Source organism: Ochotona curzoniae, unplaced genomic scaffold (assembly GCF_017591425.1).
Source record: "Ochotona curzoniae isolate NIBS_2020 unplaced genomic scaffold, NIBS_Ocur_1.0 contig_517, whole genome shotgun sequence".
Taxonomy (NCBI): Eukaryota; Metazoa; Chordata; class Mammalia; order Lagomorpha; family Ochotonidae; genus Ochotona; species Ochotona curzoniae.
In genome coordinates, this window is record NW_024466454.1 from 7235741 (window position 1) to 7251167 (window position 15427).

The 15427-nt window shown below is 47.1% G+C and overlaps 1 protein-coding gene across 4 annotated transcripts; it reads right to left on the bottom strand.

Moving 5' to 3' along the window:
* Window positions 1–402: 402 nt before the first annotated feature.
* On the bottom strand, window positions 403–7614 carry AKIP1 (A-kinase interacting protein 1). Of its 4 annotated transcripts, XM_040989161.1 has the most exons (5): window positions 7244–7614; window positions 6921–7001; window positions 4796–4900; window positions 3202–3282; window positions 403–610 (listed from the first exon to the last, which is right to left on the bottom strand). In XM_040989161.1, the coding sequence occupies exons 1-5, from the start codon at window positions 7448–7450 to the stop codon at window positions 467–469; spliced, it is 618 nt and encodes a 205-aa protein (XP_040845095.1). In that variant the 5' UTR covers window positions 7451–7614; the 3' UTR covers window positions 403–466. The 4 variants fall into 4 exon arrangements, with proteins under 4 accessions (XP_040845095.1, XP_040845097.1, XP_040845096.1 ...); XM_040989163.1 differs by lacking the exon at window positions 6921–7001; XM_040989162.1 differs by lacking the exon at window positions 3202–3282.
* Window positions 7615–15427: the final 7813 nt, after the last annotated feature.

The following is a 15427-nucleotide window of genomic DNA, read 5'->3' on the forward strand; positions in this document are numbered from 1 at the left end:
GGTGCGTGGTTCCCCGCATCCCGTCCCAGGGACCCATGACTCTGCGTCAGCACACTGCATCCTCAGCAGCCACAGGGGTGCTCGGCAGCCTGCGTGGGGCCAGCGTGTCCACAGCCTCCCCATCATCTTTGCGCAGCCCACAGTTAGCTGTAGGTAAGAGAGTGTTAGTATACCTCTTCATGCAAATAAAAGACATCTCTTCATTTCCAAATCTCTCTCTTTATTCTCATAATTAGCCTTTATAGACACCATCAGGTGACATCATCACATTATTTTAATCACCAAAGAGGATGTGGGGCTCTTGCTGGCTCGCGCTGCCCCTGGCAGAGGTGGAAGCTCGTTCACAGGAGGGCTGGCCCTCCCTGGCCAGTACTGAGAGCAGCAGTAATGTGCAACTACTCAGAGAGTCATACCATGGCTTTATTCTTCTTGTTCCTTAAAAATAAAAGGGCAGTGATAGTCAACATCACACGGGGAAGACCAAATCCACACTTTGTCCCAAATCAACCGCGACCACGTGAGTCTTCCCAGTGAAGGCATTTGAGCTCACGGTGACAGAATAGGTCCCTGGGAACACTTCTATGTAGAGGTCCTTAGAGGTGTCCGTGGCCTGCAAAGAAGGGAGGGCATGACATTTCAGCTCCTTTGAGGTTCTCCACCAGGCTCCCCTGTGGGCCAGAGAATGATGGGCGCAGTGCCATGCGGAGTGGAAGGCTGAGGCAGCCCCCGGGGCCGCAGTGCCCTTGGCAAGGCTCAGCCTTTCTTCATGCTTACTTCCTTATTTCTCAAACTGCAAGAACACTACAAACATTCAAGTGTCATGGGAATGTGAACAAGTACACAAAAACTGCACTCTGGGTGGCCATGAATCAGGTCACAGAAAAGGGAACGGGCACTTGGCAACCCAAACTGGCAGTAAGGGTAACAAAATATTTCAACTGTGCTTTACCAAGCTCACAACTGGGAAAATGAAACATTACTTTTAAAGCTAAGAAAGTATGAGTGGATTCCATTTTGTCACTGGGGCAGGAAACCAGCAAGTGGGCCAAAGCCCTACTTGGAGAACTGAATTCTGTGGTGAAAACATGGAAAGCTACAGTTAATGGACAGATTTGTGTTTAGAACTGAACTGAGTACAAACTGTTCTCCGAGGACAGAATCCACACAGAGCTGGGTAAAGGCAGGTGGGCAGGCAGGGGATGGGCTTCAGTGCAAAAGGCTAAGAGGGATGGAATAGGGGACTGGTGCTTGGCGTAGTAGGTTAAACCTCTGCCTGCAGAACTGGCATCTCATATGGAGCTGGTTCAAGTCTCAGCTACACCACTTTTGATCCAGCTCCCTGCTTATGGCCTGGGAAAAGCAGTGGAGGATGGCAAGGCGTTAGAGCCCCTGCACCTACGTGAAAGACCAAGAGGAAGCTTTAGGCTCCAGACTTTGGATCATTCTAGCTGCGGCCATTTGGGGAGTGAACCAGTGGATAAAATATCTGTCTCTTCTTTTCTCTCTGTAAAGCTGCCTTAGAACAAAACAAAACAGAACAAACAAAACAACAGGGCCCAGCACAGTAGCCTAGTGGCTACAGTCCTTGCCTTGCATCCTCCAGGATCCCATATGCACACCAATTCTTATTCTGGCTGCTCTACTTCCCATTTAGCTCCCTGCTTGTGGTCTGGGAAAGCAGCAGAGGAAAGCAGTAGAGCTCAAAGCCTTGGGAGACCTGGAAGAGGCTCCTGACTTCAGATGGGCTCAGCTCTGGCTGTTGCAGCCACATGGGGAGTGAACCAGTGGATGGGATATCTGTCTCTCCTTCTCTCTCTAAATCTTTCCAATAAAAATAAATCTTAAAAAAATCAAAAAACAGTAGCAAACCAGCAAAGAGCCAAAATGACAGCTAGGGTGCTACTGCAAATACTCTAGAGGAACCATGGCTCACAAATGGGAAACTACCAAGGAGGAACAGATGATATGTTTGTGAAATGCCTTCACCTTCCCTACCTTGCAGACAGATTTAAAACCAATTTTTTCCAAAGCTGCTTTATACTCCTTCCTGCCCAGTTACTGCAAAACTGTAGGCCTATTGTAAAACTGATAGGACATTAATTGACAATGCCCTGGCTACCTGCTGGTTACCAACCATGTGAATACACAAAAGGTTTCAGAAAATATAGCTGGGGTGGGTGATCAGCACAGCAGGTGCCACAGCCTTGAGATGCCAGCATGTCATCTAGGCGAGGGGCTCATGTCCCAGCTGTTCTGCTTCCCATCCAGCTTCCTGCTAATGGTCTGGGAAAAGCAGCAGCAAATTCCCAAGCATATGGGCCCCGTTTCTACCCATGTGGGAGATGTAGAAACAGCTCCTGGCCCAGTGCTGGCCACTGCAGCCATTTGGGGATACCTCTGTCTCTCTCCATCCCCTCATAACGCTTTCAGTACAAATAGATTTTTTTAAAATGATACCTGTGGGTCCAATACTGAGGAACATCAGGAAAATCAGTATTACCTAAAAATGAGCCAGCCAGGGTTACAGGCATCTAAGCCTAACAACTTCTCTCTGTGTGCTAACTCCCAATCCTGGCAGCAGCAAACTGTATACAAATAAAAAGCAAGGAATTTATTGCAACAGGCTTCCTCAGAATGCCAGTTCTCCCAAAGCTCTACCCTGCCCCCCTCAACAGAATTCCTTGGGTTCATGACCTAATGAGTATCTTAAAAACGAAAAACGCATCACTGTATGTATTTTAGAGAAACATTTGCAGAGAAAGGGAAAAAATGCCTGCAAATGTTTTGGAACCTGATCTCACTGAATGTATATGCTTCAGATTTTCAGTATCCATTTCACTCTGTCAGCAAGGGGGTCGGGTCCCTCCTGCTGCTTGAACAGATGGTGGAATTCCAGCAGAATCCAGCGCCAGCCCAGCTGAGCCGTGGGCGCTGAGATGTGAATGCTTTGCATTCTTTTTAACCACAATTATGAGTACAGGCCCAAAGAGTCTCCTTGAAGCTTCCAGTGAAGGAAGGAAACCATGCAAGCCATTTTACACTCAAGCAAACGTTTGTGTGCCCTCTGTTAAATGTAAGGACATCCCAACTGAATAACCACCACAGGTCCCATGCGGCAGAAAGGCCTCTCACAAGCAGGTCAGCTGGCTGATGACAAAGCCAAGGCCACGGGGTCTAGGAAGGGAGTGGTTCTGTACCCACCGACTGGGAGGGCTGCAGGGTATGCTCTGGTGATGGGCGGATGCCTCCAGGACCAAGGGCCATCTCGTCTCTGTCTTTCCCCTAAAGAGGCAGCAGAAGCATGATTAGCGCCTAACCTTTGTCTTCTGATTTTCAGTTTGGTCAACTTCTTCTAAGCTGTCACCTAACTTACTACATCTCTCAGTGAACCATCAAAGGTATTTCTTGTCAGATTTTACAATTATTTTTCATTCTCTCATAGGGTCTGGAGTCAGATCTGAATTTAAAATCCATCTCTGCTATTGACTAAAAGAGACATAGGAACTTCTTGGAGTTTTGCTCCTAGAGGGTAACGCAGACCTACAAGACCTTAAGGGAGATTTAATATGCCAAAGTGATTGATGCTTCACAGGTCCTCAGGAAATAAAATTCTATTCTGCATTTTTGCTAGGAGTAGAGGTATGGAAAGGGAGCAGGCTGATAAAGCCACTTTCCCATGTGTATGTATTTTTTCAAAGATTTTATTTGAGGATCCAGCACGATAGCCTAGCAGCTAAAGTCCTTGCCTTGCATGTGTCAGGATCCCATATGGGTACCGGTTCTAATCCCGGCAGCCCCACTTCCCATCCAGCTCCCTGCTTGTGGCCTGGGAAAGCAGCTGAGGACGGCCCAAAGCCTTGGGACCCTGCGTCAGCATGGGAGACCCAGAAGAGGCTCTGAGCTGCTGGCTTTGGATTAGCTCAGCTCTGGCTGCGTCAGCCACTTGGGGAGTGAATCTCTTCCTCTCTGTCTCTCTTCCTCTCTATATATCTGACTACAATAAAATTAAATAAATCTTTTAGAATTGAGTCATCCTCTGCTGCTTTCCTAGGCCATATGCAGGGAGGGGATCAGAAGTGGAGCAGCTGGGACTCGAACTGATATTCTACTGGATGCCAGTGCCACAGGTGGAAGCTTAGCCTACTATACCATGGCACTGGCCCAACTAACATTTTATATGGTGAGATAGTAATTTTCCTAGCCTATGTAGGCACACTTACATGAGAGCTGAGGTACACCCAGGACCTGGGCTCTGGTGTGGCTCTGCACATCTCAGGCCAGGAAAGGAACGCAAGTGCTTCATGCCTGCGTTGAGCCCTTGATCCTTAGGCCCACTCACCACTTTTCCTCTACCCCTTCAACATCTCAAGATGGCACACGGCCGGACAAGTCAGGAATCCAACTGGTGGGCCAGCACTGTGGCACAGTGGGTAAAAGCCACCTGCAGTGCCAGCATCCCACAGGAGTGACAGTTCATGTCCCTGCTGCTTCACTTCCAGTCCAGCTCCCTGCTAATACACTTAGGAAAGCAGTGGAACAAGGCTCAAGTACTTGGGCCCCTGCACACCCATGGGAGACCTGGAAGAAGCTCTGGGCTCCTGGCTTTGCCCTGGCCAAGCCGGAGCCATTGTGGCCATTAGGGGAGCGAACCAACAGATAGAAGACCCCTCTATCTCCTCTTTTTGTAACGCTACCTACCTTTTAAGTAAATGACAAATAAGCAATTTTTAAAAAGTCCAGGCCCTAAGGGAGCTGTGGAGGATGAGTGCAGCACAGCCCACGGGAAGACACGTACCTCACTGTCCCCCGCTTCCGAACACACGTGCAGCTTTGGCTTCCGTCTGTGGTAACGACAGACGTGGGCTGTCCCTCCATCCTCAGGCACAGATGAGTAATATTTCTACAGGAGAGAGAGTGAAGTTGGTGACCAAATAGTCTGGTTGATAAGTTAAGCAGGGAGGCAAGAGAACAAAGGCAATTTATTTGCCTCCTTTTTAAATTTGTTTGTAAGATGCAGGGCAAAGAGGAGGGAGGAAAGAAAAGGATGAAGAGAGAGATCTTCTATCCATTGGTTCACTCCAAATGGCTGTAACATATGGAGACTGAACTAGGCCTTAGCCAGGAACCAGGACCCAAACACCTGAGCCATCACTGGCTTCCTCCAGGGTATACATTAGCAAGAATGCTGGACTGGAAGCAAAGGTTGGATTCAAATTCAGGTACTCCAATACAGATGCAGGCATCTCAAACAGAGGCTTAACCCACAGGGCCACAATGCCCAAACCTACCTGCCCTTGACAGGCTACTGAAGTTTCAAGCAAGCTGAGCCCTGGGAAAGTGCCACAGGGAAACAGCATTTGGCCTAATTATGCTGCCATCTGCTGCCTCTCAAGGGCAAGAGCTTGGCCAACTAAAGGTGGGCAGGACTGAACTCAGTCAGGTTAAGTTCCACATCTTTGCCCCAGTGTCAAAACACATGCATTTTCATCTTTCACTCACTTTTTTAAAATAATAATTCTCGAGAAGACAGCATGTTATATACATTTCTAGTAGCAATCACCTTAATTCCAAGTGATTTCCTGTATGTTGGCTATGATGTGGTCAACAGTTCCACTATGTACTTACAGATGATGTACATATGTACATCAGAAGAGGGACTTGAAAACCATATTTCACCCATCTCAATGAATGGTACTATATTCCTCCATTTGATTATAAGAAATAATGGGCAACTATATGTGTAATGTATGTATAACTTTTTATGTAGCTAGTTTACAGTTCCGGGTGTTCAAGGGTCTGCTTCCAGTAATCTTGCTGGCCGTCTTGAGGCCACAGAAGACTTCATATGGCGAGACAGGCAGTACGCACGGGTCTTTGTTCATCAAGCTATCCGTGCTCCGGCAAGGGGCTCAGCCCTGCCGACCTTCCCAAATCCTAACCATCCCCCAAAGGCTATCTGAGCATCACCTATGAAGTTTCTACCCTCTCAGTGGCTCACGATGGGGATCTGATTTCAACACATGAAACTTGGGGGACACACTGAAGCCACAGAAAGTACCAGAAACCTCACTTAAATTTCTCATGTTCCAGTTTATAATCTAAACTGTTGATGGTTGGAAAGGACCTCGGAAGTCTTAATGTTATGACAAGGAAGCTAAAATACATCAGTAGCCTCACGTCCTAGTCTTGTGGCACATTCTTCATAAGGCCCAGAGACTGTCAGGAGCAAACCCGTCCAGCAGCCACACAAGGTCTATGCTCCCCATATCTTTGTAGGGTTACTGGAACTGGAAACAAACATAGAGGTAAGATCTAATCTAGACGTTTGTTTCAGCTTTAATACATTTGGAAAGCAGAGAGGCTCCATATAGTTGAGGGCAGGGTTGTGGCTGGGACCTCGCCATCCTGCAGGGGCTGGGCACCATGAGCAGCTCTGGCTTCCTGCTAACGCAGGCCTTGGGTGGCAATGAGGACGACTTGACGGATGGGAGACTTGGGGGCAGTTCCTGGCCTCGGGCTGGTCAGCTTGTTGCATTTGCTCTCACTCCTCAATCTTTGCTTCTCAGAAAAAGAAAAAAGATTCCAAATATTAACTCTAGTCCAAAGTTTTCCAAGTCCAAAAACAAATGTGTGACTTACTTTAAAATTCAGGAAATAAATCATTTTTCACCACTAAGCTGAAAACCCAGTGAGGGTCTTCACCTGGCTTGTTCACTGATGTTCACCCAACAATTCGAATTAGATATTCAGGACACACTTGTCGGAGGAATGACAATTTGGATTTACCATCTGGTCTATTGATTCTAACCTGCCTATGAAGTGGAAGAGGCAGTCTCCACTCTCCCTAAATTACAAGATTTCCCACCACGTGCCCCATCAGCAGTGATCAGGAGGCATGGCTTTGCTTCACACCAACTTACCCCACACTGGCTTGATGTATAGTCCATGAATTCAGCCATTGTTCTGAAGGAAGCACTAAGGGTCGGGAACCTCTCTTCTCTCTATTTGAATAAAGGGCAAGTCACAGGTGAGATACAGCCTCCTGGGTTCTGGAGAAACCTCAAATCTGCCCCTAAGAAGGAAGTTTTTTATTTTTCAATTTGCCAACCATGGCGGACCACTATCTGTGTTTTACCACTACCCAACACGGATGTGTAAACTGTTTATTGAGTTTTCAAGAGACTTCTCTATTGAGGGAAGCAGAGCGGTCGCAGCAGGCCGGTCCTCCGCACTGGGCCCTCACCTCTTCCTGGACAAGGTGCAGGGGGCAGGCGGCCGGGGTCGCGGCTTGGGGAAGGGCCCCCGAGCCGCCTCGGGGACGCTCCTGCGAAGGCCAGTCCACCGCCCTCCTCTTGGCGCGCTCCAGCACTTCCCGGCCCAGCCTGGCCGAGCGCTGCAGGGCTCGTCGGTCCACCCCGTTGAGCGCGGCCGCCGCCAGGCAGTTCTCCATGAATCTCTGGGCGGACACACACAAACACCGCCGGCTCAGCGCAGCTTCCACGACCCTGCTCGGGAGGGCTGGGGGCTCCGGCCCCGAACGCCCAGCCACCAACCCTAAGCCTCCTCCCACAGCGACAATCGTCGCGGGCGCCGGGCAAGGCAGGACGCCGTGAGCGCCGGCCCCGCCCATTTCCGTCTCCTCCTCCCGGACGCAGACGGCTCCTCGCCCGGCCCGCTTCTCGAGGCGCATGCGCGGACCGAGCGCTCGGCGAGGGGGCGGGGCCTGCAGCCCCCTCGCGGGTGGCCATTGGCGGACGGCGGAGGGGGCGGGGCGCGCGGCCTGCGTCGGGGCCGCGGTGTCCAGGCGCCGGTTGCCGGGCCGACTGCAGAGCCGAGTTCGGGTCTCGGTGGGGTCGCGGCCTACGTTGTCCGCACAGCCTTGGACAGCAGCGCTAGTTTTTAGAATTGTGTCTCTGCCTCTTCGTTTGGCAAACCTACTGTAAAGGGATGTAGTCTCGTGTTCGGCTAGGAGGGTGTGGAAACTGAGGTAAACGCCTCATTCTGCTTTTGTTGCGGGAGGCAACTAGGCTAGACCAAATGACCGGCCGGACGCGGGGTCGTTGTCCCGTCGAGCGGTGGTCCATCTCGGGACCTGGGCGACACGGAGCGAGGGCTTTGGCTCCGGGCTCCGCAGTGCCTCAGCCGGGAGGCGGAGGTTCGGGCCCACAGGAGGCCTGCCGAGGGGTCTTGTCATCCCCTCGCTGGGACGCTCGGCCTCTCCGGGGGAAGGACGGAGCTCCACGTCTGGGGACGCCCGGGGGAGCATTGCAGCAGGGCTAGGAGAGGGACTGTGTGCACTGTTCGCTCTTAGTCCCCACTCCACTCTGCCCCTCAAATGGTAGGACAAGTATGGCCCAAGGTCACCGAGCTAGTGACACAGCGGCACCAGGCAGCTGTCGCGCAACGCAGTCCTGATGGCCAGCAGTGTCCGCCTTATGGGACGCTCTGGAAACCTTGAGCGAGCCCTCAGGGGGCTTCATGAGCAGTTAGGTGTTACCAGGTAAGAGCGAGGTTGAGTTAGGTCCTCCACCAGCACTTTAACTTTTGTTTGGTTCCTAGTCTTCCTCCCCTGTTTAGAAGACCAGTGAGTGAAATCCATCTTTATTCTTGAACTGGTTTTTCATTTTAGGATTATTCTAGAACTTTTTGGTTTGTCGGATGGATACCACCTCTACCACAGTGATTGTGTTACTGGAGGACATCCCGGTTTTGCCATAAGAATTTAAGCGAGGGCCCAGCGCAGTAGCCTAGCAGCTAAAGTCCTTGCCTTGCATGCACCGGAATCCCACATGGGCACCGGTTCTAATCCCGGCAGCCCCGCTTCCCATCCAGCTCTCTGCTTGTGGCCTGGGAAAGCAGTCAAGGACGGCCAAAAGCCTTGGGACCCTGCACCCACGTGGGAGACCCAAAAGAGGCTCCTGGTTCCTGGCAGCATTGGCCGTCGCTACTGCTTGGGGAGTGAATCATCAGACAGAAGATCTTCCTCTCTGTCTCTCTTCTCTATATATCTGACTCTCCAATAAAAATGAAGTAAATCTTTCAAAAAAAGAATTTCAATATATGAGAAAGATTCCATAAAAAAGAATTTCCAGCAAGAGATGAGATAGGGCCGTAAGGCAGCTTGTGAAGCTTGACGAGGAACTGTACCCGGTTGGACAGGTGGGCAACTCAGCAAAGAACTGAGACCAGTGTGCATTCAAGTGGGGTGTTAACGCCCATGGCTTTTCAGCTGAGACCTTTTGTTGTAGGGTATTGCTGGGCCAGGGCTTCATCAGCACGTGATAGACCTGTGGGTTATGGGAGCATGGCCCAGACTTAGCGTGTGTCACTGCTGGGCTGCTCCCAAAGCCTGTTTCTAGTTTCTGATTGGCCGCTCTCACCCACCCAGGCTGTGCTGCTCACCGTCCTGCCCAGCAGGTCCATGCTGCGGGGTCTGATTGTGCAGTCTGTGGAGTTGAGTTGAATCTGGCGTTGCCATGATTTTCTGTGAGATTCAGGGAAGCAAGGTATTTCCTTGAGAATCCCTCTTTTGTTTTTTTTCAGGTATCCCCACAGTACTAGCTTGCCTTGGCTGAGCTTTTTGGGGGCAGGGACCATAATAATCTTGCTCTAGTATTTTGTCTGTCACAGCAAGAGCTGATAATAGCCATTGAATGTGTGAATTGTGTTGTCAGTTTTGTGAAATAATTCCTAAAAAATACTTTGCACAGTGAATTGCAAACAAGTATTGCGTACAGATTTTTTTTTTAAGTATTTATTTGAAAGGCAGAATGGCGGAGAGAGAAATCGATCTGTCTGCTTTCATTCCTCACACGGCTACATCAGCCAGGGCCTGGAACTCCCTCCATCTCCCAGTTAGCACGGCAGGGGCCTGAGTACTTGCGAGGTACACGAACAGAAAGCTGAATTGGAAGTAGAGTAGTGGGAACTCTCCAAGCTTGGGGTGTGAGGTGGTGACATTGTGATGACAGCTTAACCTGTCCTGTGCCAGCCACGGCCCCTGTTTCCTGGATTTAGCCAGCATCAGCATGTGCTGAGCCTTGTGAAAAACAGAATGTGGATCAACATAAAGGGGCAAAAAAGGAAAGGATGCATACAAAATCTGTAATCTCGAAGCAAAATACTATTAAATGTTATCCAGTGGCACAGATAAAATATCATGAAGCTTAAAGAGATTATGTTCTTCTGAAAGGATCAACTGTGGAGAAGGTAGCATTTAAGCCAGGCATGAATAGGATGGCCAAGGATGTGAGAGCAGACACCTGGTAACTGCTTCTGCTTGAAAGGTGGAGAGATCTTCCATCTGGTCTGCTTGTTTCCCCTCCCCATGCCTGGGACAGTGGAGGCTGGGCAGGGCTGAGGCCAAGGGCCTGGAATTCAGTCTGGATGTCCCTCATAGGTGGCAGGACACGACTATGTGAGCAATGGTTTGCTGCCTCCCAAAATGAGCGTTAGGAAACTGGAATTGGAAGTGGAGCTGGGCTTCCAACTCAGGCATTCTGACATGGGGTGGAGATGCTGCCCTAACTGGCGTCTTAACCTCTAAGCTTGCCTTTGTAAAGTGTTTAGGAGTATTTAACATAGCGAGTGAGCAATATTTATGTTGGTATGTAAATCAGACTAAAGTCTCATCTGTCGACATGTCTTCACTCAGTGTTACAGCCACACTTTAGGTCTCTAGGAATCTGTCATTATTTCCTTGCTTATTCTAATTATTCCAGTGGAAACGTTATTTTCTTCTTGTCATATCCAATGTTACTATGATATATTACTTGAAATATTACTTTCTTATTCATATTTGGAATCTTTACCAGTTACATTTCTAGCTGCCACCTCAGTTGTTATGGTTATTATTTTTTCTCTCTCTCTCTTTAATGTGTGGCCCTTATCCCAATCTGCTTTAAACTGTAGCTAGGCTTCATTCTCTCCCAACATCCTGCAAACTCTTTGAAGGTAGAAACTGTTCCTGATCTGTCCCTGAATATTTCAGGGCCTTTAGGACCACCTGGGGGAATAAACCAACAGATGAAAGATTCTTGGTCTCTCTTGTTTATGACTCTGCCTTTCAAATCAATAAAAATCTTTTTTTAAAAGTTATGTAACTAAAACCTAAAGATCAACACTAAATTAAATCTTTGCACTTTTTAAAAATTCTGTAAATATATATGTATATATTTGTACTTTCAAGTTTCATTTTGTAAGCCACAGATTGTAAGGATGCTTTTTCTCTTTTAAAGATTGGCTGGGAGTAATGTTGGCACTTCAGTGACCTTCACGTCCCTGTGAACCAAAAACACCTGAAGCCAGGTACTTTTGAACACCACTAGAATAGTTAAAGGAGGGAGAAATAAGCTTGGTCTTTCATGACTGTTTCACAAGGGATTAGTTTACTACACGAAATTGATGAGTAGTTTAATATATTTTGGAGAGTAGATGACTTAGAAGAAGCCTTTATTGGGATCCGAGGAGAGAGATTGAGTTGTTTGGGGGAACTTTTTTTCTCAAAGGTTTGGTTATTTAAAAGCAGAGCCACAGAGAAAGGAGAGAGAGAGAGAGAAAAGAAAAAATCTTTCATTTGCTAGTTTACTCCTCAAAAGGCCACAACAGCCGTAACTGGGCCAGGATGAAGCAAGGAAGCCAGAACTGCATTCAGATCTCCCATGTGTGTGGCAGGGGCCCCTCACGCTTGGCCGTCTGCTGCTGCTTGCTGGTTGCTGGCAGCTGGGTAGGAAGTATAGCAGCTGGGACTCAAACTGGTGCCCATGTGGAATATCAGAACTGTGCACAATGGCTTGAACTGTATCAGGGCCTTTTTGAATAGAAAAAAAACAGGAGTAATTTAAATTCCTTTCCACCATGTGAAGTGGGAGCAAAAAGGGGTTAAAAACCCAGGTCACAAAAGTGGGTATTGTGCCAGATTTAGACAATGATTTATACTGTGCATACCAGAGAGTGTACAAATCATCTTGTTTGACAGGCATTATTTTTTTCCCAGCCGACTCAGGGGCTTTAGAATCGCACAATTTCAAAATTGTCTGAATCCTTAGATAATTCATTTTGCCTGATAACATGGACTGATTGGGCAATCGGGGAATGAAATTCATGATCAGAATTGTCATTTTGATTATACAGATTAAGGAAAATTAATCAGACTTCTGAAACTTAGCTTTCACAATCTGTTAAAAATTTCTTGGATTTTAAATAGTTGGTTACGAAGCAGGAATGATTAGAGAACAATTTTGTCATTTAAAAATATCAAAGATTAAAGTGTAGTATTTAGAAGATAGAAACAGTTGGAATCCATGTGGATTTTTTTTAAGATACTTTATTGAAATTTAATGTACATCACTCAGTAAGTTTTAGGGGTCTGGGGTTATGCACTCATAACTTAGGCTACTTGCTGGTATCCCATGCAAGCACCTATCCAGAACCCCGTTCTGCTTACAGCCCAGTTCCCTGGGAGAGCAGCCAAAGTCAGCCCAAGTGCTCGGGTTCTGGTACCCATATAGGGGATCTAGAAGAAGCTCTGGGCTCTTGGCTTTGTCCTGGTCCAGCCCTGCCTGTTGCAACCATCTGGGGAGTAACCAGCAGGTCGATGATTTCTTCTCTACCTATCTCCTTCTTCCTCTTTCTATAACTCTGCCTTTCAAATCAATAAAAGAAAAATGTTTAGGAATGTAATAATTTTTAGTAAATTTTCAGGTACACCAACATTACCACAATCTGGCTTGGAAACACTTTAAAAATATATTTCTTTGAATGTAAAGGGTTAAGCATATGAGGCAGGGTTTATTTATTTATTTTTATTGGAAAGTCAGATATTGAGACAAGAGGAGACAGAGAGGAATATCTTCTGTCTGCTGATTCACTCCCCAAGTGGCTGCTACGGCTGGGAGCCGAGCTGATCTGAAGCCAGGAGCCAGGGGCTTCTTCCTTGCCTCGTGGGTGCAGGGTCTCAAGACTTTGAGCCGTCCCAAGACTTTGACTGTTTTCCCAGGTCACAAGCAGGGAGCTGAATGGGAAGTGAAGCAGCTGGGATACGAACCAGCGCCCATATGGGATCTTAGTGCATGCAAGTTGAGGACTTTAACCACTAGGCAGGCTACTGTGCTGGGCCCTGGGAACATTTTTGTTTTTAACTTATGTATTTTTGTTTGGAAGGCAGATTTCACAGAGCGAGAAGGAGAGACAGAAAGAGAAGTCTTCCATTTGCTTGTTTACTCCCCAAATGACTGCAACGGCCAGAGCTGAGCTGATCCAAAGCCAGGAGCTCTATCTAGGTCTCCCATGTGGGCAAAAGGGCCTAAGGATTTGAACCATCTCGCACTGCTTTCCCAGGCCATAAACAGAGAGCTGGATCAAAAGTGGAGCCACCTGGATCTGAACTGGCACCCACATTAGATGCTGGTGCCGACAGGTGGAGGGTTAGCCTGATGTGCTGCAGTGCTGGTCCCTGGAAATTTTTTTTTTCTTTTCTTTCCTCTTCTCTCCTCTCCTTTCCTTCCTTTTCCTTTCCTTTCCTTTCCTTTCCTTTCCTTTCCTTTCCTTTCCTTTCCTTTCCTTTCCTTTCCTTTCCTTTCCTTTCCTTTCCTTTCCTTTCTTTTCCTTTCTTTTCTTTTCTTTCCTCTCTTCTCCTGTTTCCTCTCCTCTCCTCTCCTTTCCTTTCTTTTCTTTTCCTTTTCTTTCTTCCCTTCATTCCGTTCTCCTTTTGTTTCATTTTTTTTCATTACAGATTTATTTATTTGAAGAAATTACAGAGAGGGAAAGATCCTGCATCTGCTAGTTCATTCTCTAAATGGCTGCAACAGGGAGTACTGAGCCAGTCTAAAGCGAGGAGCTAGGAACTTCATTCCCAGGCCATTAGCAGGGAGCTGATTAGGTCATACAACAGCCAGCACACAAACTGGTGCCCATATGAGATGCTGTGGCTTTACCACTACACCATAATGCTAGCCCTGGAAACATTTCCAACAGCTGATAAAAATCCCTAGTGCTCATCAAATTCCAGGTAACCAGAGCTGGGACTTGAGCACCCAGGCACTTTGATTTGGGATGCAGGTGTCCCAGCTGGTATCTAACTGCTGTGCCAAACACCCAGCCTTTTTACAGTCATTCTAGTGAGTGGTGTCTCATTGTGATTTTTGCTTGCATTTAGTGACTAATGATGCTTGGTACTTTGTCATGTAATTACCACCCATTCCTGTTTCTTCTGTAATAAACTTTCTATGCAAAACATATATCCATTCAAAAATTGTTTTCATCATTAATAAAACAATGTTATGGACAAGAGTTCTTAATAACATATATGTATCATGCTTGAAATTTTGATGAAGTCAATTTTTAAAAGATTATTTATTTATACACTCAGCTGTTACAATTTGTTACTTAGACATTCCATTTTGAGTAGCCATTGATGATAACAGATTTTTCTTTCTTTTTTTTTTTTTTTGTTTACACTGTGGAGATTGACAGAATTTCTTTCTTTTTAATTTTTAGTTGATCAGGGTAGATTTATTTATTTATTTGAAAATCAGAATTAGAGGTTTTTCATCTGTTGGTTCACTCCCCAGATGGCCATAATGGACAGGGCTGAGCCAGGTTGAAGACAGGAGCCAGGAAATTCTTCCATATCTCCTCCATGGGTGCAGGGGCCCAAAAGCTTGGGTCATCTCCCAGGCCATTTGCAAGGAACTGCATGGGAAGTGGAGCAGCTGGGACTTGATCTCCCATTTGAGATCCAGTGTCTGAGGTAATGGCTCATTCCACTATACCATAACACTGGTGCCTGTTTTTGTGTGTGCATGTATAGATTGTGCTTTTTTTTTTTTTTTAAAGACTTATGCTTTATTGGAAAGGCACATTTACAGACAGGGAGAAGCAGAAGCATCTTTGATTTGCTGGTTTACTCACCAAGTGGCCACAGTGGTCGGAGCTGAGCTGATCCAAAGCCAAGAGCCAAGAGCTTCTTCCGGTCTCCCACACAGGTGCAGGGTCCCAAGGCCGTCCTCTTCTGCTCTTAGGCTACTAGCAGGGAGCTGGAGGGGAAGTGGAACAGCTGGGACATGGACCAGTGCCCGTGTGGGAGCCTCACACCTGCAAGGAAAGAATTTAGCCACTCAGCCTTCGCACCAGGCCCTAGACCGTGCTTCTGAGAAATCTTTGCCCACTGAGAGGTTTTGAAGATTCCCCTTGGTCTATATTTCCTCCTAAAAGTTTTATATTTTAGTTTCTATACTTAAGTCTATGCCATTTTGCATTATTTTTTGTGTATTGTGCAATCAGAATTCATTTCTTTTCCTTCCAAATGTCTGATTGTCTTTGTAGTTTCTCTGAAAGGCTGTTCTTTTTCAGTAAATTGCATGGGCACCTTTGTAAATGTCAATTAACCATAAACATAGAAGTTAATTTTTGGACTTTTAGTTCTGAT

Bases quoted from the DNA above. Each gene is read 5' to 3' on its own strand.
- AKIP1 (XM_040989161.1), bottom strand. From the start codon at position 7,450: ATGGAGAACTGCCTGGCGGCGGCCGCGCTCAACGGGGTGGACCGACGA. The intron at 4,901-6,920 runs GTAAGTTGGTGT...TCTCTCCTGTAG, and splicing joins ATACATCAAGCCAGTGTGGG to AAATATTACTCATCTGTGCC. The intron at 3,283-4,795 runs GTACGTGTCTTC...CTGCCTCTTTAG, and splicing joins CGGAAGCGGGGGACAGTGAG to GGGAAAGACAGAGACGAGAT.